Raw genomic sequence first — 23376 nt, 5'->3', positions numbered from 1 at the left:
GACCTAGATGACCCTTAAATTACTAGAGGGTCATTAAAGTACACTTTGCATGCAAGCATCATACCAAGAGCCCACCTGAGACAGCATATACACGCTTAGCAAGGTCAGTGAGATGACTCCATGCTAAAAGTGGGTGAATGGTAAATGTAATCAAAACCCTTCCAGTAGAAGTGCCGTAACCTAGTGATCCAGTTATCTTTACCTACTGTCGGGGTGGAATAAAATTGCCGGGAAAAATATTTTAATCACATTTTTTTTAATGAAATGCTTGTGGAAGAAAAATCTATCTAAAGATAATTTTCCATTTAAGATACATTTTAGTCCAAAGATTATTCAGCATGAAATAGAGCTTAACTATGTAGTTTTTTTTAAAGATATTTTGTTTAACCACTCCAGTTAATAAGCATGTATGCTATATAATGTTATTGTTTTAGTTAACCAAAAAAAGTAGTTCTCCAAATAAGTGATTATCCTTTTAAACTCAAATCAGTTCTGATATAGATGTTTTACTAATCTGACAGGTTATTATTCTAAATATGGAATCGTCATCTGGTTGCAAATATTATTGATTATAACTTCCAGCAAGAATGGGTCTTTAAATTTAAAAATCATGACTTAACTCGAGTCTTATAGACTAGTGCTTTACATCAAATCCACCCTGCCTACTGTCTACTTGTGCTCGTGTTTTGTCACTGCACACAGGTTAATTATTAAACCATGGTTCATGGGAACCCTAAATTGTCAATATTCGAGCAATCTGACCGTGGGAACTCAAAAGCATGGTGATGCTATGATAAAAATATGACATGTGTTGGAATTTCCACCTATGCATAAGTATTTATGTAAGAATACACCGTGTAATATTTAAACGTTAAGGACTTACGAGGAGTCTGATTTTTCTTCCTTCTAATTGACGCTCGAAGAAGATCAGAACCTTGCAAATCCTCATTGAAACGCATAGCTTTCACATCATGAAACCAAGCTCCGGTTACAAACTTCTTCTTCTTTTCATCTTTCAAGGATCCCTGAAGGCGCCTAAAATGAAAACATGTCATTATAGTTTTTGTTTATGTCCTTACGGAAACCTTTAGCAAACATTCTTAGTTGTTAGGATAGCAGAACATCAGAGGAGCAAAGATGGATTTGAGACCCATAGGGGGACTGGCCCTATTAAACAGGGACATTTAGGATGTATGGTACTGTTTTAAGAAGGTCTTTTCACCTAGAAGATGGTAATAACGGGGGCACTGGACACATTTATTTGTTTAGATGGGTAATCTTTTTTATATATGGTCCCACTTACTGGGATCTATCTGTCTGTCTATCTATCCATCCACCTATCCATCTATGACCTGGTTTATAGCATATAGAAAAGATATGAGAATAACTTATGAATTTGTAGAAGAAAAATGACAGGCTGTGAAAAAAGAGAAGGAAATCAAAATATTTTAAATGTTTAATTTGTGCGTTATACAAAGTATTCTTCAACAGCGCATGTTCACAGGGTCTCCTCGCGGAGCTGAAGTGGATTGATTAGAAACCCTGATATACTAATTAATCCACTAATTTACATCCTGACATTCTGCACTTTGGGTGGCATACAGCACTAAATGTAATACTTCAAAAAGAAAATAGTGTGGTATTCAGTAACGTAATATAAAAAAATAAAAAAATGTTCAAATAAAGCAACCATATATAAATCACAAAAATACAGAATAGTCCTTAAAACACTCAGGGATGTTTTATTTTTCATGGTGACGTGATTAATAGGCAGTATTCTAATAATTTAGCTTCCCATGTTACACACCTCGCCTACATGTTGACGCAATAAACAACTGTAACTGCCTACCTTTGGCCCTGGTTTGTGAGTAACACACAAGGCATGTGTAGTTTCGCACTCTTATCACTACAGCCGAGTTCCTGCTTTCTTTGTGCACACCTATTCTTGAGTTAGTTTGGTGGTATATTGTTTATTATGCATGAATTGTATGGATTGTGTTGTTTAATCATTACTTTTGAACCGTATATTACCACTTTCCTATTATTACAATTAAATAGAATTTCTATAACTCAGTCTCACCTGATCCGGTCGCTTTCTTTCTTCTGCAGCTCTGCATCTCTCTGGAGAACATTCATGAGCTTCTCATATTCTTCTTCTGTTAAGAAGCTGAGGTCCAGCAAGGCTCCTGTGTTGTTCTTCATTGTATACAAATCAAGAAAAACCTACTTTAAATCCAAAGCGATGATTTGTTATAAGCTGAAAATCATGTCACTTCCAGGATCGGCTTTAACGTGCTCAAATCTTCAGTCTCATGTTGTCTCAAAGTGGTTGCAGGCTCGGAAGGATAATTTCCATCGACTTTTCCAAGTGCGGTCACAGTGTATCCAAGAAACGTAAGCAGACTACAGTGACCCCCATTGTCCAAGAGGAAGAGGCTTAGGGTTCAGACCTTACTTGAGATTTTCCTTGTCCAGGTTTATATCTAAACTGGACTGGTAACCACTGCAAAGCAGAAACAAAATGTATTTTTGAAATACAGATCAACATGACATATGGCAAATGAATGTGTGCATTGGGGGTGGTTATTTGCTCACTGGTACAAGTTCCAAAGAAAGCGCCAGTATCCTGCTTATTCCAGCGTGTCCGACCAATCAGCCCAAGGTAACAACATAACAAGATATCAGCCTTTTTACATGAAAAGCAAACAGTACGAGACTAGGTCACACTTTAGAAAACATGTAAACATGGAGAATATCAATTGTCAATAGAAGAATGAAAGAAAAGTTTTCGGATTAAATTAAGTTGAACTAAAGCTACTGTTGGGAAAAAAGTGGAATCAAGTAAGGGTCGTTATTCATATGTATAGTTAAAGAAAAAATAACCATGGAGAATGTTACAGCTCAGATCACAGCAGCTGTCTGCGCGATGACAGAAAACTTTCAGGTAGGAGAGTCGACCTGTTCGACCACTTTCATTTGCCACGGTACACAACCGGCGCACAACCACTATTTCCAGTAATCCTTCTTTCATCACAGCCAGCGGGCGCAGCCTGCAATCCACCGGCCGGACATATGACTCCCTCTTCAAATGAAGAAGTTACGAGGCTATAATGTGTCACCTTTACGTAAACACGTTATTTAACTGGGACAATTGAGCTTTAGATGGAGTGCAGAGCCATAAGCGCTACGGAATTTGATATAAAACAATAAATAATAATAATAAAAATAAGGTATACAGCTGCAGTTACAACTCAGTCTGGCAAAGGAAAGGTTATTATATGTTCCGGTTAATAATAAACAATACATATTTTCAAAACCTACTTGCTGTGCCGTGCGGGAGATAACATCAGCACAAGTGATATTATAAATACAACTGCTTTATGTTGCCATTTCAAATAGTAGGGGTTAAATTATCTCTGTCTATACTGTAATACAATTAAATATCATTATATATATATATATATATATATATATATATATATATATATATATACACACAAAATCAATATATTTGCAGATATATATTATATACACTATATACTACACGCTGGTTGCATCCCAGCATACATTCACTTAGGTGGGGTAAGTGCATTGTATATTTAGTTGCTCATTAAGTTAATTGATTGCATTGAATTGTTTTAATGGTTTAATGGGTTGTACTATATATGTTATGTTCTGCTCATATACTCATTTGTGTCCTGATGAAAGTCAAATAAAGACTGAAACGTTGACCTGCAAAAGAGCAATCTGTATTTATTGGAAAAAGCCCTAGAGTGCTGGTAACTATCCATAGACTGTGTATATTATATATATATGGAATGTTTCCAGTTAATAGCTGAGAAACCCTACAATGACTTCCACAAACTATAACTACACTCCATCCACTTGTAAATAAATACATCTTCCATCATCAGCCCTGCAGTATTTTTATTTTATGTATACCTAATCACCCCAATGTAATGCTTTGTTTGTATGGAAAGTACCCTTGGCAGACATCGACGCAAAGCCAGGGTAAGAGTTTATGATGTCTGGACATGAAAGGTGTGATATATTTTTTTAATTATAACACCGTCTGCATTACAAGCTGGTGAATCATCCCTGGGGATATCATGAAATGAAGAATTCTAAACATCCCTGCAAATGAATGGACCTTTTTTTTTGTTCCCTTTGATTTAGACCAAAGTTTAACCACCTGGATGCCTGGTACGCATTCGGCCAAAAGAGTCACAATCAGCAACAAGTTTTATTTTACTGAGAGGGTGGTTGATACATGGAACAGCCTCCCATCAGAAGTGGTAGAGGCTTATACAGGGAATTTAAACAGGCATGGGACAGACATAAAGCTATCTTGAATCTGAGAGAAGATCGAGGACCGATTAAGGTCTCTACACTGGGAAAAATAAGCAGACTAGATGGTTCTTATCTGCTGCCAAATTCTATGTTAATAAATTGTAGCTCTTCAAGAAAAAATATTTCACCAATTCCATGCAACAAAACTGTGTAATATTGCAAAAATCCCTCTCCTCACAGAAAATAATAAACTCAACATTAAAACACAACAACAGACACACAACCCAACATTATTAAAAAAATTACACACAACTCGACAACATTAAAACTAATTACAAACACACAACTCAACATAATTAAAACATATTAAATACACACAACCCAACATCCTTAAAATATATTACATACACACAACTCGACATCATTAAAACTAATCACAAACACACAACCCAACATAATTAAAACATATTAAATACACACACAACCCAACATCCTTAAAATATATTACATACACACAACCCGATAACATTAAAACAAATTACAGACACAAAACCCTACATTAAAACATTTTACATACACACAACATAACAAATTCTACCAACCAAGCAAGTGCCTGCGGGTGACGGAGCCAGCAGCCTCACGTGGCGTTCATTTGGCTGGGGGCTGCCCCTGCTCTTGGCTTACATCTGTCTGCTCTTCAGCAGGTTAAAACCCTGTTTGTCAAGTAAATGCGGTTTTGTGTTAGAGACGATCCTACGACCAGACCTGCCCCGTTACTGTCCTCTGACACTGCAGTAAATCACGGGGATTTGTACACTAAGCCAAAAACAAATCGACGTAAACTTGGGCAATGAATTACATGCCTACGTTAGAATTACTGGGCCTCAAGACACCGCCGTCGGAAAGATGGTTCAAAGCCAGTTCCAAAAAAATTGGAACTGGTTTGTGTTACAAAGTTATACACTCTGCTAAATACTTATTGTGAAAGAAACTGCAAAAGAAAGATGCATTGCCACATTATAAATGTTTTATAGTCCCAGCCAGACTTCCTGCTCCGAGTCTGATTATGTCGGTAACGTCCAAAACAAATCTTTCATGCTATGTATTCGCGGAACTTCAGCGTACAATGAGGACATTGAAAAGTAGAAATTGAGTAATTAAGTCCATCAAATCTGCCAGCTTTTTCTACAAGAAACCAAAAGCTTTACTGTCTGCATACAAACCCCACGAGTTCACCATTACTACATAGCCAATGGCGTTAAAACGTTTCAGAAAATAAAAGGTTTTGAGACAATAACTTGTGAATATGGATATGTATGATATGAGAGCGCCTGGCTACATGTGTTTCTGGAATGTGTTAATGCTGTCAATTCTGCCTTTTCATAGAAAGTATTTAATTCATTCATTTAATGAAGTATGAGTAGATGAGGGATGCAATGAATAACTAAAAAGCTTTTTCTCAATAGGTTGTTCAACTCAGACTCTCTATTTCCTTCTTTATGACATGTCCTTATTTCCACTCTACCAATTTCTCATTTTTTCCCATTCCCACTTGCATTTTTTTAACATTTCCCCGCATCTCAACCTTTGTGCACTACATCAGTTTTGTCTTCATTATCTCCCTTTTTGCGTATTATCTCAATTTCCCCAGTGGGCAAAACACCATTGTGCAGCCCCATGGTCTTGTCAAGCAACTCTTCATCACTAGGTCTGATGTTAGTGACCTAAATCTCTGCTACCATCTCGATTTTAGATTCTCTTATTTCAGTACTAAAACCACTTCCGGGTAAAATGTAAGAGCATGCACTCACAGCCTCTGGAGTATTACCGACTGGTCAAGCTGTATTGAACATCCCTGTGTGCATACTGCATATTGATGCATACATGCAAATTAATGTGCCGCTTAAAAATGCAGAAAATTGTTGTTATAGAATAGCTTTGGTATTAAGAAAGGTAAAAATCATGCATCACTCAGGTCTCCTTTTTGCCACTAAAACAGCCCTGACCTGTCAAGGCATGGACTCCACTAGCCCTCTGAAGGTGTGCTCTAGCACTAAGACATTAACATCAGATCCTTTATGTCCTGTATGTGGGGCCTCCATGGATTAACCCTGGTGGCATGTGTTCTCCAGGTAAGCGACGCACATGCGCCCGGCCATCCACGTGATGTAAAAGAAAACGTGATTCATCAGACCAGGCCCCCTTTTTCCATTGCTCTGTGCTCTAGTTCTTATGTTCAAGTGCCCATTTTAGGCACTTTTGGCAGTTGACAGGGGTCAGCATGGGCACCCTGACTGGTCTGCGGCTATGTAGCACCATACGCAACAAACTGCAATACACTGTGTGTTCTGACACCTTTCTATCCGAACCAGCAATACCATTTTCAGCAATTTGAGCTACAGTTGCTTATCTGTTGGATTTGACCACCTGCCTTCGCCTCCCCCACATGCATTAAAGAGCCTTGGCCACCCATGACCCTTTTCATTCCTTGGACCACTTTTGATGGGTAATGACCACTGCATACCGGGAACACCCCACAAGAGCTGCAGTTTTGGAGATGCTCTGACGCAGTCGTCAAGCCATCACAATTTGGCCCTTGTCAAAGTCGCTCGGATTTTAACTCTTATAGTATCTTCATGTCTGATCATTTTAACAACATGTTTTTATGCACTGATGATGTACTGTTACAGAAATGGTTTGAGACCATCTGTTATGTTACTTTTCATTAGAGAACAGACTGTAGATACTAGTCTAGGTATTAATAGTTCTGTAGCAGTTCATTGTCTTAAAAATGGTTTATTCAATAAAGTAGTAGTACAGTATGCATAAAAGTTTTCCACAGTTCCAATTTGAACCCACTTACGTTACAATGTACAATACGTTACAATCTCTGTGAACTTCACCTGCAAAAAATTTTTAGGTGGTGCTATATAAAAGTATAAAAGTGCCCCCCCTTAGTTAGTCAGTGAGTTCAAACAAAATCATCCTGCAAACTCTCACTTATGGTATTGTCAGACCCAACTGATCCTTACCTGACATGGTAAGGGGTCCCCTTTGCTGCACAGCTCCGTGGTGATGGTGTAGGCCACAACCGATATGGCGGAGTAGGCGGAAGCTGCAGCGCAAAGGGGTGGGGGGGCCTGATTCCATAATTATTCGGACTCCAATGGCCTCAATCAAGATAGGGAAGGAGTGGATACCTGCAGCGCTATAAAAACCTCACAGACGTCTTCCAAGGTTTCTCAGTTCTAGAGCCTTGATTACTGTATGTCTGTGGACTCCAGATGTACCCTCTTTGCTGTGCTACAGTGTCTCCTTTGGATTAACTGTTATTTGACCTATTGGATTACCCTGTTTGCCTTTGCCCTTGACCTCTGCTTGACAATCTCTTCTCCGATTGATTGCCACCTGCCCTGACCACTTGGACGGTTCCTCATTACATCTATAGCTCAACCCTTATATTGCACCCTTGTGCTTCCACCTCCTGCAGACAACCTGATAGGGGTACCTGGCAAGAGATAGCACCTCCTATTCTATGCTCCTACTTCAATCCCGACAGTTACTGAGATATTGAAATAGGAGTGCTTACATAACAAGGAGTTCGTATTAGACATACTGACAATGGAAAAGGTTGAGGAATGCTGATCTAAAGTAGGCAATACTCCCATGATGCCTAACCTATCTGCAGCTCTCCAGAGAAATTACACCCACACCTGAAATCTACAGTTTCTGATTTTAAGTTTCACTAACAACCCTCCAGAAAAAAAAAGGAAGAGACGCTTGAGGGTTTTTTTTGCCTAGATGTGTAACCAATTTTCATTATTAAAAGTTAAAAACAGAATTAAAAAAAGAATTAAAATTATTTTTTTTTTAAAATGCATTTTAACATTTTGCACTTTAGATCCATTTCATAGTTAAGTAATTGTTAAATACCATGAAGATCTGTTTCTATGGTGACTAGAACAAGTCTCTTTACGGGATTACAGAGAATGTGATTATCCATACTGCGGGTTGTGCATTGTGATTCTACCAAAGCTCTTAACTATAGTGCAATGTGAATCTACGTACACCTAGACACTGCCGGGAAAACTGCATCAGCAAGACAAGGGTTTTTAGGTGCGGCACAAAAAAAATTACTTAAGAATGAGGTGGAGGCTACAATCAGAAAACAATTGGAACTAGAATTCTAATACTGTTCACTCAGGGCACCAAAACCCTGCGGCAGAATACAGAAGAAGGGAGTGGTGTGGGTTACCAGCCAAATGGCTTGAAGGCTTCATCAAAACCCACTCGGTATGTTTACAAAGAAAAAAAGCTCTTCATTCGAGAAAAGGTACCTTTCATTGTAGGCCAAACCCCTTTGAATGTTTGTGCTCTGGGCAGATGCAATGCCCTTATAATCTCCATGCTAATCCTAATCCCCAATTTGTTCCCCAAGAACCTGTCCGGTTTCTGTTCTTCTTTATTTCACAACACTTTTTTATTTCAACCCAGCTAGAAACAAAATTAACCAGAGACTACGAAATAAAATAGATGCCTTTAATCTATCCTCGCAGTATGGCTATTCTGTTGTTTCTTGTCTTAAAAGACACTTAGCATGCATTTTCACCTGTACATATTTATGGATGTCATACTCTTTCCAAATTATTCACCAGCAGTCTGCACATTAGTGCATACCTGGGAACTTCTTGGCTCCGGCTACTCCGGGACGCAGCCAGGACTGCACACTGATGACGGTGGGCGGTCCCACTGACAGCAGCGGGAAACACCCCCATTTAAAGGAAAAATGGGCGGGGAGTGGGGCGTGTCAAGACGCTGCTCCCACGACCAGGAGGATTCGGGTCTTGACCCGGAGAACCAGCGCTCACCCTTAGAGTTCCCAGGTATGCATAAGTAATTGGTTAATCTTCTGACCCGTAAGGCAACATTTATTGACCAAAATGTTTAGTTGTTTTTTTGCCATGTTAATATTATTTTTGATCATAGTTGTAGTGTCCTGCTTTTCTTTGTGATTTAAGGGAATAATGGCTCATGTTTACAACTAGATTTCCTCTTGGGTTTTATACTAGGTGTTATATTCATAGAAATGGCATGGCAAACAATTTTATTATTTCTGCATTCAATATAAAATGTGACCGGTACTTTTATAGTCTTATACATTAATATGTAGAATACATTAAGTAGGCCAGTCAAAACGGAGAACTAGAGGGCATTGGGAGATTACAAGTGCATATACCCTTAATCCCCCTCTTTAACAAAAAAATCCTGGACGCAGGTGGTATTCAAAATGTCAATCACACGTTTGCACGCAAAACAGGTGCCTGCGTAAGGACAAACCTATTATTTACTATACAGGTTTTATCGAAGAGGCAATGTTGTGATCTTAGGAAGAAATGGAAAATGAAGCAAAACTGTTATTTCCTTAAAACTACTATTTCCTAACCGCTAACCTAATTTTCTTAATTGCTTTTGTATTTTTATACTTTCTGTCGTTTTTTTGTAACTGTATAGAACTTGTCAGAAACCGAATTGTGCATTGGGACGCGGCTCCCGCCAAAAAACTTGCGGGCGGTTTTTTCGGGTGTTGTGGACGGGAGCGGGCGGTCAGGCAATGTACCTGCGGGTACAGTAATCCCGCACACTCCCGCAAGGCTGCCTTCGTGTTGCTCCCTGACATCGTCTCTTCTCTTGTACAGCGCTACGGAATTTGATAGTGCTATATAAAACAATAAATTATAATAACAAGAGAAGAGATGCTGTGAGGGAGCAACACGAAGGCAGCCTTGGGGGATTGCGCAGGAAATCTGCAGTTCAGGTAAGGGGGTGGGCGGGATTGGCCACATCTTTATGTCTTCTAATAGGTTAAAACATTATAAATATGTTTGTGTAGTAAGTATCTCTTTAGTCCTTTTTTTCATTATTATTTTTTTTTTAAATGAGACTTGGTCAAGGTTCTACATTATACTTCCCAGTTTAAGAGGTTGTTAACGTGTCCTACCATACGGCTAGGTATAACACGGGAAATAAGTATGCAGGATGTGGCGAGGAATATAAACTCACTCGGTAAATATATGGCCAGGTGGTGAGAGGACGGAGAGGTAGCTCATGCGATTTAACACACACTTAGAAAAACGATCCTTGTTACCTTGTATAGAAAATAATAAGTGTGTATAAACAAAATCAGGTGAAACCAATTAAACAGCTGGAATCCCTGTTGCCATTGTTTGCATGTGGTCTTACTTACTGATTGTACAGTTAGTTTTTGTTAAAATGCTATAAGACAGGCTGTCCATGGCATAGAATTTTTGTTTCTTTCCTTATTCCTCCTATACTGTCCTTTCCATGGCACCTCCTTTAACCGGGCCTTACCTGTTTCTACTCTTTCCTCCTCAGGAGGAATCAGGAAATATAACTAATATACGGCATTACGTGTTCGCCTAGACTGCTTAACAACCAAACCAAATAAAATATCTAAACAACAAAACATTTTATTCACTAAATAAAGGTGAAAGAAAAGCAGTACATTCAGAAAAATATAAAGCATGTAGGAAACAGCTGTCCTAACACCGATCATTCTCTGTTCCTGTGCCATAACCCACTTGTACTAAAAGTCTGGAAGACACTGAAAGAGCCATCTCGGAATGTCCAAAGCTCTTTTTCCACCAGAGACTTAAAAAAAAGCAATTTTCTACAGGAGCAGAGGCCAATGTAAATCAAGGGATGTCTAGCAAATTGCTGAGGATTGACAGTTTTTCCCTCAGTCTAATATACACCCAACCAAAGCAAACAGGGAGATCAGTCATGCGCTCCCTTTACTAAGCTCTTTTCATCTTCTGCATACCCATACAGGATCCGCACACACAGATTTTGGCAGGGCTATTCTTCATGAAGCACAACAAAAAAATAATCATTTCAAGAGACGAGCTGTCAGCACTCAAGCCATTAACTCCTTTGCCCATACAATATATTCTGGCAATCATGAGTTTAAAGAGTGTACTGTGATGACCACGCTGTGCCAGTTTTAAAGTCGTCATCAATTGAATCAAATCATCAGATTAATTCTGAAAATTGTCCTTATGGTCCCTTAATTGTAACAGTCACAATAGACAGGCGTTTTGACTGTGAATCAGAAATGTGCCATATTTCTCTTGGCTAACACACTCATCTTCATCTTCCTCTGTAAAAACAGAACGGAAGTACCGTATTGCCTTGAATATAGGCCACATGGTAAAACAGGAACATTTTTGGTATCTATCAGTTTGTCAGCATATGTTATATACAAACAGAAAACCAATAGCCATTTTAAGGTCCCCCTCCTTAATTCATAATGCACCTTACTTGTAGATATGGCCCTCTGCCCCTGATATGCTCTATGCCCCCAGATATGCCACTCTGACCCCCAGATATGCTTTATGCCACCTAGAAATGCCCCTGCCCCCCCAGATATGCTTAATGTCCCCTAGAAGTGCCACTCTGCCCCCTGAAACACAACTCTGCTTCCTAGAAGTGCCACCCCCCCCCCGACTTACCAATGCACCCCTAGACTCCCTGGTGTCTAGCGGGGCCGGCCGGTGGACGTCTGTGCTTGAGCGCAGACAACCTCCGCTGCCCGCACTTCGCCAGGGCTTCTATTATGGAGAAGCACAGGCGGAAGTGCCGGCAGCAGAGGTTGTCTACGCACATCACGCAGACGTCCACGGCTGCCGGAGAGGAGGATCCAGCTACTCATAATCGAAAGTACATATGAATATAAGAGGCCATGGCAGGGCACACGTGTATGGTTCTAGAGAACATACAATAAAGTGGGTGCAAACGGCTATATATGGCTGTCTCCCCTCGTCAGCTCAATCATAATTATAAGTAAAGCATTCCATAGGCTGAGCTTATGCTAGACACGCACAGCGGACAAGAATAAACGTAAAAGCAAGGAACATTCTGACCTGTCAACTATATGATTTATAATATATATAGAGAAAGAAAATGTACAGTGTGCAGTTAGGTGTGCGTCGAGATATTTGTGATCTCCTTCAGCCTGCCTGTGAATTGAGGTTACATTCCCTAAATGTGAATTATGTACATGTATTTAGATTGTTGCTTCGTAGGGTATATAGCCTAATTAGGAGTTAATATGCCCCTTTAATACTCACGACTATCTAACAATATAGGGAACACCATGTCTAGGAATTCAGCCCCATATATGAAAAAGCCTGGAGAATATTCCGCATCCCGTTCTGCTGTGACGTCAGAGGTTGTGATATTATCTTTTATTTATATAGCACCAATAATGTACACAGCGCTTCTTACAGCACATATATTCATTTATACATTGTTCAGCCTAAATCAAGGGCAGCAGATTACATAGAAATTAGTATGCAAAATGATTCTCCTGTTTTTTAATGTTTAGATGGAGTTTTTCTTGCTTTTAATAGTTAAGGAATTGGCATTCAGATTTACAAGAGCCCTTTAGAATGACAACCAACCAGGAAACTGTTTAATATTTTACATTGTGGCCTCTTAAGGAGTTTGTTGTATAAAATACAAATTAAAAGGTGACGTCATCACACGTCATATAATCCTCCAGATAAGAGTCGGAATCACCAATGAAAAGCACGTAACACTGGCTTGAATTACAATCCTAAAATATGCTGATCTAGAACTCCCATAACTCTAGATCACTCGTAACTGCAATTGTAGCTGTGGGGAGGCAGCCTGACTAACCCTGTTTTTACATTAAACAGACATATGACAACTTAACAGTAAGCGTACGAGGGCAAAATTTAAAAAGCTACATCCTATTAAACTCTTGAGATTTGTACCCCGCCACAAGACGAGTCGCTTAGTCAAGTTCGGCTCCTCTTTACACGTTGTGGATCACGGAAAGGGGGCGCAGAAGTCTCCTACCTTTGTGCTCTGCAGGTGCAGATCTGGTACAGTCAGCGCAGCCGGGACAGTCACACTCACCTGCAAGTACGGCTCCCGGCCACACTGCAAGACCCGGAGCGGAGTCACGGGATCAGGAGCTTGCAGCACAGTAATACTGAATAAAGCGGAATTTAATAAAGCTCGGATTGAAAAGACATGCTAATGTAAATTAAAGCTCTGACAATACTGTAATGCTTCATAATACCAAGACAAGTCAAAATGAATATTAATAAATCTAATCCTACTGGCACTAAAATGGATCTTAATTATGCAGTTGATGACCCCAAGCAATGTATGTATGTATAAATATAAAAAAAATAATATATATATATATATATATATATTATATATATATATATATACACACACATTTAATACATAGCAAGCCTTGTCCCAAAAATCGGTAGCAAGAAGCACTGCGCATGCGCAGTGGGTTTGCATGTAGTTCTTTTTAACCGCGCACCGAGGCTTCCCTCAGCAGAACAGAGTGAGCCAAGCTGGTGGATCAAACGGAGTTATCATAGCCTACATCATAAATTTTATTATTTTATCTAATTACAAAGTAGTCAATGTATCCGGAACATTGAAAAAATCGATAAGAAAAACTTATCTGCATCTTTATACGATAAAACTACTTTATAAAGTGGATTTGTGAGGAGGGCTTCACATGAAGGACTTGAAATGTTTTCCACCACGTACATTCTGCTTTTAGTTAATTACTGAAATAGCTTAATTAATGCCTGATTATGATCTCACAGTAGCAGCTAATATTGAGATTTTAAAACAATAGAACCAAGCTCACTACACGTTGAATTCCTCCATTGCAGTGAAGCGTCCAAATTACTTTTTTAAATTAAATACATGATGGAGTGCTAAAATGATAAAATCCTGACAATCCTAGCAGACATCTACCATCTTATTTATACTATATGGAGCAAATGGTTCCTAATATATACACTCAGGCATTTCTTTTAAGGCAATCAAAGCCATTTTTGTTTGTTCTGCATTAGTTAACACACATACTCCTCGCTGTTAAAGTGCTCTTCATTTTTTGTCTTTCAAGAACACAATTAATAAAACATTACAACTTTTATCGTAAAAGATTAAGTGAATAATGCCCCTTTCGGTACCTGCTAATGCTTTCTTTCTTCTGCCCAAAAGTTTAGAACAGACCAGTAAAGAAGCCAGCTATACAATAACTCTGATCCTTACTTTCAATTGGGGATCTGACAGTGCTTTATATAACGTCATTACCAGAGCCGGCCTTAGGTGTTCTGGCGCCCTGTGCGGACTACTCGTCTGGCGCCCCCCCCAATCCAAAAAAAGAAAGGAATCAAAACTTGTAACAAAACCCCAATCACTATATACTACGCCAAACATTGATGTGGTGTAGGCCTACCACTTCATTGTCTGGCTTAGTAGTAGGGATGCACCGAAACGAATTCTGGACTGAAACCAAAAGTGCAGCATTTACCTGGCCGAAACCGAATATGACCCCCCCACACACACACCATAACACATAACAAAACAATTAAATAACAATATTTATATATATATATATATATATATATGATTAACAGCAATCACATTCTTATCATGCCCGCAGATTCCAGGATGTACTCGTAGACTACTTGGCATGATAGGAGTATGATTGCCCTATGTACCCCGTCTCACTCCATTCTCCCTATCTACCCCCTCCTAACTATCAACCCTCTCCCTCTTTGAAGTTCACTTACCTTTCAGAAGTCCTGCGGTGAGGGTGCAAGGCCTCTGCCTCCCAGCTCTGCCACTGTATGGAACAGTATAGAGTGATGGGAGTTATGATGTACTTTAGAGCATAATTATATAATGAAAAATACATTGGAAATGGTACAGCATAACACCCATCACTCTCACACCCTTACCAATCCACACACATACACCAATCCACACATATACACCAATCCACACATATATACCAATCCACACACATACACCAATCCACACACATACACCAATCCACACACATACACCAATCCACTCCACACATATACACCAATCAACACATATACACCAATCCACACATATACACCAATCCACACATATACACCAATCCACTCCACACATATACACCAATCCACTCCACACATATACACCAATCCACACATATACACCAATCCACTCCACACATATACACCAATCCACACATATACACCAATCCACATATATACACCAATCCACACACACATACACCAATCCACACATATACCAATCCACACATATACACCAATCCACACATATATACCAATCCACACGCATACCAATCCACACGCATACCAATCCACACACGTATACACCAATCCACACATATACACCAATCCACACGCATACCAATCCACACATATACACCAATCCACACATTTACACCAATCCACACATATATACCAATCCACACATATACACCAGTCCACACATATACACCAATCCACTCCACACATATACACCAATCCACACATATACACCAATCCACACATATACACCAATCCACACACACATATACACCAATCCACACATATACACCAATCCACACATATACACCAATCCACTCCACACACACATACCAATCCACACATATACACCAATCCACACATATATACCAATCCACACATATATACCAATCCACACGCATACCAATCCACACGCATACCAATCCACACACGTATACACCTCCACACACGTATACACCAATCCACACATATACACCAATCCACACATATATACCAATCCACACGCATACCAATCCACACATATACACCAATCCACACATATATACCAATCCACACATATACACCAATCCACACATATATACCAATCCACACATATACACCAATCCACACATATACACCAATCCACACATATACACCAATCCACACATATACACCAAACCACACATATACACCAATCCACACATATACACCAATCCACACATATACACCAATCCACACACATACCAAACCACACATATATACCAAACCACACACATATATACCAAACCACACATATATACTAATCCACACATATACACCAATCCACTCTCACTGTCACTCTATGCTTTCCTACCTTTCCTCTTTCAGTTTCTTTGCCTCCTCTTTGCTCTTCTTCTTAGTTCTTCTGTCTTCTCTTCTTCCGGGTCAGAGGGCACGGAGACCGGTGGGCGCGGCTTCAGTGCTGTGCGCCGGGATCTGACAGCAAACCCCGGCGCACAGCAGCTGTTGCCGCGGGGATCACAAGGGAGCGGTATCGGAGGTCTGTTAAAGACCTCCGATACTGCTCCCTTGCGAGCCTGCTCCTCCAGCGGCGGACATTACTGGCGGCGGCGGACCCCGCGGCGGCGCCCCCTGGAGTGTGGCGCCCTGTGCGGTCGCACAGGTCGCACACCCCAAAGGCCGGCCCTGGTCATTACCTAGAAACACTCATGCAATTTATGGTTTTTAAGTATAAGTAGACTTAGTTTATATGTGGTGCATTTATAAATTGACATTTGATACTACCTTATACAAAAATGTAATCTTTTAGTGCCATTTTGCACAAAATATTAACCTAATTTTATCACGGAATTCATAATACATCACGTAATTATTTATCCTGACAAGTGTTCATGTGAGAATGAATTTTATTTCAAATGTTGTGTAAATAAACATAAGACATATTTATAAGTGTGCAAATGAAACTTACTGTTGATCTAAATATTTTTACTAAATTTCTAGCTATGTATATATAAGTCACAGCTAGATGAAACTTATGGGTGCTGCACCCCAATAACTAAAGTGTTGCTCTTTGGCGATTTAAAATGTTGGGGGTATTTATAAAACATGTTGCCCTGGGTGTCAATTAAGAATATGTATAATCAGATAGTATTATCTATTTCATATTGCATCAGTTGACCTATAGTAACTGTAAGTATAGTAAGCTTTTTCATGCACATATAGGCTTAAATCATTTATTATATATTTCTAAAAAAATACATGTAAACATTGTGAGCACATCATAAAGTTGTTATAATTTGTTGATTAACATCAAGTTTATTTTGTTAATAATTATTTTATTGCTTTTTGAAAATGAATTACAATAACAACAGAATACAATTGAACCATAATAAAAATCAACCTCCATTACATCTGATATCAGTAAAACCGCTTATAGCTGTCTAACGTTTCTGTCAATTTGCCTCACATATGGTCAGATGGAGGGTCTATGTTAGTGTGATATAGAAATTGTACAAACGAGCGGGTGCAAGTCTGGGAGGAAGCGGAAATGAAAACAACCATCAACGTAGTGAAATCAAAATGCAAAGCTTTATTCGCGTCCTTGGACAGCAACTATAAGAAAGGCTTCTGCAGGGTCACAGTTCGAGCTTGACGCGTTTCGCCTAACCTGCTTACTCCAAAGCACTCTCAATATGTGATATAGAGATTGTAACATCTAGTTTATTATTGATGAGACGTCAGTATTAAGCATGAGCTTGATCACAGTTACATAGAATGTCTTGAACATCATACAATTTTCCATTATAGAATACAAACAATACCATCTTTGTGATATTTATGCAATTAATTTCTCTTCCTCATTAATAGAATAATAGTGGGAACAGCTGCTAATATTTTCACTTACCCACAAAAATGTCTCAGTGTTATGAATGTGGCATATATTTCATATTCCCTGTACCTTTAAGTTAACTTTTCATACACGGTTCTAGTGAGTATCACAGTGTATGCCTAATCATTAACGCTACTATCCAGTCCTTTGGGGGTGGAAAAAGTCAAATCAATCTCCAGAATAACCACTGTAGTCTGAAAGAGCTGCCAAGCTAAATAATTTGAGAAAAACAATTGTTGTTATTCCCTAAGCTCTTCAGTAGTGTATGCGACCCCCTACATAACAGTATGTGAAATTGATAAGAATTACCTATTTTGGACAGCTTGGTTATGCAGCCATGTCGACCTGCACACCACTGTCATACCCAGTGACTGATTGACTCTGGGCTGGATTCGCCAGTCCAGGACTTCAGCATAAGCTAAGCTTATGGATAAAATTGGCAAATTTGCAGAAAAACTTAAGTGCATTGTTCTTTAAGCCAGCTTCTAAAAAACGCCGCTGTCCAATCCCCTAGAATCTTATTAGGGACTGAAGTCATAGGCACAATTTTGCTAAACTGGTAGAGTCCTAGTAATAGCAGCATTCCTGATGAGGTCAACTGTAATGTAGTTTGGTAATAATAACTTCCCTTTCTGTGTGTATAACATCCATATTCTTTGTATTTCTGTTAAATGTCATTGTGCTGGGGGTATTCTTTAAAATGTCCTTAAAACACAGAACATTATCCTGTTTGGTGTTCCCACAATCTTCTGCAAATTTTTGGGCAAATAATTAACCTGAAGTCTGAACAGACTTCAATTGTTCATCGGAGGTTATCAGTGTTTAATTTATTACTCAGTGAGACAAGTTTAGATGTTAAATATGGTCATACCTGACTGGCTCTCCCCTAGGTAGGGTGAAAATGAACCAAGTCACTCATAAAAACATAGCTTGTGACAATAGCTAATTATGTGTTTACATGTGCTAAGGATCCCACTTAGCAGTTACTTCGAGATTATAACATGTCCATGTTGTAGATATCTGCTATCCCAGGAACCACATCTTCCTCAGTGTTTGCATTTGGAAAAAAAAACTGTCTTGGTTTTTAGTAGGGTGGCTCTAGGTTAACAACACTGTTCCTTATAGTGAGAACCCGGCAGGTTTTGCATTTGAAGGACATTATTGTTCCTCCCTCCACCTGAAATAGAAATGTGTACTAGAAAGTATAAAACTAATCTAACACAATGTTAGATGATGTTAGGGGAAATCCTGACCTGGCTAAGAGGTGTTCACTACAATAACTAAAGGGTACCTGGTTTGTCTACAGAAGCCTATTTTCAAGACAAATCGTGTAACACTCTGCTTCATATAGGTGACCATTTGCATTAGAAAAAGAGGAAAAATGGTCAGCAAATACCCCAACAGCCTTCCCAGTAGACATAAAAAGTATTTTCTGAAGCATAGCTGTGTGGAGTGAGTTTACAAACATAGACTTTCAAGGCAAGGAAGGACCTTTTGACCCATCTTGTCTGAAATGTGTACTATTATAGCGAATTTGGAAAAAGTGACATGCTCTAAGATGCAAAACAAGTCAATTAATATACATCTATTGTTTCATTTTCATTAGATATGTTTTTTTTAGTTCTCTGTATGTTTAGATTCTTAATACACACCGCCCAAACATCAGAATGGGGAAGAAAGGGGATTTAAATAACTTTGAACGTGGCATGGTTGTTGGTGCCAGACGAGCTGGTCTGAGTATTTCAGAAACTGTTGATCTACTGGGATTTTCACGCACAACCATCTCTAGGGTTCACAGGGAATGGTCCGAAAAAGAGTATCCAGTGAGCGGCAGCTGTGTGGATGAAAATGCCTTGTTGATGTCAAATATCAGAGGAGAATGGGCAGACTGGTTCGAGATGACAGAAAGGCAACAGTAACTCAAAAAAACACTTGTTACAACCAAGGTATGCAGAATACCATATCTGAACGCACAACATGCGGAACCTTGAAGCAGATGGGCTACAGCAGCAGAAGACCACACCTGTCCGCTAAGAGCAGGAAACTGAGGCTACAATTCGCACAGGCTGACCAAAATTGGACAATGGAAGACTGGAAGAACGTTGCCTGGTCTAAAGAAGTCTTGATTACAGCTGTGACATTCAGATGGCAGGGTCAGACTTTGACATAAACAACATGGAAGGATGGATGGTTCTTTGGGCCCCTTAGTACCAACTGAGCATCGTTTAAATGCGACAGCCTACCTGAGTATTGTTGCTGACAATGTCCATCCCTTTATGACCACAGTGTGGTCAGCCATAACATGCCCTGACTTGTCGAGGCATAGACTTCACTAGTCCTTTGAAGGTATGCTGTGGTATCTGGCACCAAGACATTATCACTAGATCCTTTAAGTCCTGTAAGTTGTGAAGTGGGGCCTCCATGTATTGGACTTGTTTGTCCAGCACATCCCACAGATGCTCGATTGGATTGAGATCTTGGTAATTTGGAGGCCAAGTCAACACCTTGAACTCGTTGTGTTCCTCAAACAATTGCTGAACCACTTTTGGTTTGTGGCAGGGCACATTATCCTGCTAAAAGAGGCCAAAGTCATCAGGGAATACCATGTCCATGAAAGGGTGTACATGGTCGGCAACAATGCTTAGGTAGGTGGTACATGTCAAAGTAACATCCACATGAATGTCAGGACCCAGTTTTCCCAACAGAACATTACCCACAGCATCACACTGCCTCTGCCACCTTGCCTTCATCCTATAGTGCATCCTGGTGCCATGTGTTCTCCAGGTAAGCAACGCACACAAACCTTGCCATCCACATGATGTAAAAGAAAACATGATTCATCAGACCAGGCCACCTTCCATTGCTCCATGGCCCAATTCTTATGCTCATGTGCCCATTGTAGGTGCTTTCGGCAGTGGACAGGGGTCAGCATGGGCATTCTGGCTGGTCTGCGGCTTCGCTGCCCTATAAGCTAAAAAAACGTGATGCAATGTGTTAACTTTTTTAGCAATTTCAGATATAGTAGCTTGTCTGTTGAATTTGACAGCATGGGCCAGCCTCCGCTCCCCATGTTCATCAATGACCCTTGGCTGCCTATGATGCTGTTACCGGTTCACCTGCTTTCCTTCCTTGGACCACTTTTGATGCAGATTGGGAACACTCCACAAAATCTGCAGTTTTGGAGATGCTCTGGCCCAGTCTTCTAGCCCTCACATTTTGGCCCTTGTCAAAGTCGCTCAAGTCCTTACTCTTGCCCATTTTTCCTGCTTCTAATACATCAACTTTGAAGACGAAATGTTCACTTGCTGCCTGATATATCCCACCCACATACAGGTTGTAACAAGATTATCAGTGTTATTCTCTTTACCTGTCAGTGGTCATAATGTTATGGGTGATAGGTGTATATTTGTATGTATATATAACACACTATCCTTAAACTTCTTCCAACATCTTAAAGCCTCCATTCAACACTTTTTTCATATTTGTAAATGGATTATTGTGATTTTGGGGTTTTAAGACTTTGGTTCCAAAGCAGGAAACCTGTAAGGTATGGCATTAGTAAAATAGTTTTAAAAGTAAAAGGTACGGCTTTGACTGAATAAGACAACAGGTACTCCAGCACTGAAATCAAAGATGCTAGTCTGCTTGTGGCACCTCAGTTGGATAATAACACACTTATAACAGTTACATACCCAGTTTGTTTCCCCTATCACAACTCAAAGTCTTTATCCATTACTTGTAGATGCCCAAGATACTTGTCCTTCAAGCCGCAATTACCACCACAGCAACAGATGACTACTCCAACGAAGGAGCCTCAGACTGTGCCAAAGTATGTGCTGTTCCTCATACATAATACATTTTGTCTTGTTTGGATATGATTGTTAGGAGGCAAAAGGAGAGACAATCTTTTTTCAGAGCAAGTAATTGTACTTTTAGTTGACCATTCCATAAATATGTATCACAGTTGTTCTTATGTCTGCATAATAATTGCAAAAGGCACCACCTGTGCTGTAAAAGTCATAGAGTCTTATGTGATCGGCCATTTACTTATTCAGTATTATTTTAATAATTATTCTTTGATTGAAATAGCACCATCATATTTCACAGAGCTGTATAGTATGTGTTCTTTTTGTATCTAGACACAGATTTAATTATTCATGGTATCATAGCTAAATAGTATCTCCCTTTCCACACACTAGCCCCTTCAGACACGTTTTGCTATCCTCCTACCCGTGATACTTATTTTTCAACATATACAGAGATTAAAAATTACAAACTCCATCAAAGTAAGAAGTCATTACAAAATGGTATCTAAGAACATTGCTATTTCTCACACAAGGTTTATTACCGTTAATTGCAGATTACCAGAACTTGCCCCGGTGGAGCCAAAATCGATGATGTGCCTTGCAATACCTACAGCAGAAGCCATCAAGCAGATTTGGCATGTGTCATCAGTGCCCGCTGGACATAAATACAGAAGTGGTACAGTTAAAAACCACAAACACAAGGCACAGCGTCACTCAGCCATCTAAAGGGCAGTACTTAATGATATCAACAACAGCGCTGGACCATATAACACAGTGTGATAATGCCTTAATATAAACAGTTTTTTCATATTTAATAATTGTGTTTTTATTTCCCTTTATTTGCCAACCTGACCCCCGTTATGCACATCTGACCCCCAGATTTTCCTTATACCCCCTATATGCCACTCTGCCTCCCAGATATGCCTATTGACCCTCTATTTGCCACTTGGTTGCTGAAGAGTTTGAAACTGCACAAAAGTTCCATAAAATTACCTCGATAGCTAAAATCCTGCAGCACAATGTGCTGAGCATTTTTTTTGTTCCACTATATCTCAGCCTTTGCTTTTCTGGAGCCGTATTTCAATCTAATTTGGGAAATATCATACCTTAAATTGAATCAGAGAAGTATCTGATTCATTATTTTTTTTTTTAGTATAAGTACTTTACAAGAATATTGTATAAAAAGTTTTATAAATTGCTCCACTGTGGGAGTAATATATGTAACAACATGTATATGCAAAAAACATTATGTAGCAAAACTAAAGACACTTTAAAATAAGGATTTTAGAGCATATAGGCTCTATAAGATGTCGCTCATACGGACGTTTAACTCCTGGTGCGATCCTACGGATTCCAGTTCCCATTAACCCCTGCGGTGTTGTGTAGAGAAGGTAGGCTAGAGGCAGTGGGAAGAGACCAGGGAGATTAGCTACAGACCCTCCTGAGAATCTGGCTCCACTTGCTGGTTGAATACAGCCACTGCATTCAACCATGCAAGTCAATGGAGCCCAGCTTTCTAATCACTGTGTCTGCAACTGCCTTCCACATGTTGTAATAGGTCGAGGATGAAGAGAGCATTCAGATTTTCAAAAGAGTGGAACCCTGGTTCCTCAATGTTTGTTTTAAACCAACCAAACTTTCTCAAGACCCTGTGCTTCATTGCTGTGTTGATGATCAGCAGGACATCGTCCAGATAATGGAATATAGGGACCCAGAGCCTTCT

General features: G+C 39.5%; 1 protein-coding gene across 2 annotated transcripts in view; it reads right to left on the bottom strand.

Annotated features, from left to right (window-relative positions):
* The window catches only part of LOC128503470 (synaptotagmin-like protein 4), a 34142-nt gene extending 20870 nt beyond the window's left edge, over positions 1-13272 (bottom strand). Inside the window, exons 1-3 of one of the 2 annotated variants that reach the window (XM_053473566.1) lie at positions 13192-13272; positions 2081-2488; positions 884-1035 (exon numbers count right to left, since the gene is read on the bottom strand). In XM_053473566.1, coding sequence (XP_053329541.1) covers positions 884-1035; positions 2081-2202 — 274 coding nt within the window. In that variant the 5' untranslated portion in view covers positions 2203-2488; positions 13192-13272. Of the gene's footprint in view, positions 1-883; positions 1036-2080; positions 2489-4892; positions 5007-13191 lie in introns of those variants that run through there. The other variant, XM_053473565.1, reaches the window with a different exon arrangement.
* Positions 13273-23376: the final 10104 nt, after the last annotated feature.

This window comes from Spea bombifrons, chromosome 8, assembly GCF_027358695.1.
Source record: "Spea bombifrons isolate aSpeBom1 chromosome 8, aSpeBom1.2.pri, whole genome shotgun sequence".
Classification (NCBI taxonomy): domain Eukaryota; kingdom Metazoa; phylum Chordata; class Amphibia; order Anura; family Pelobatidae; genus Spea; species Spea bombifrons.
Note: the sequence above shows the minus strand (reverse complement) of the source record. Positions and strands in the feature narration are given on the sequence as shown.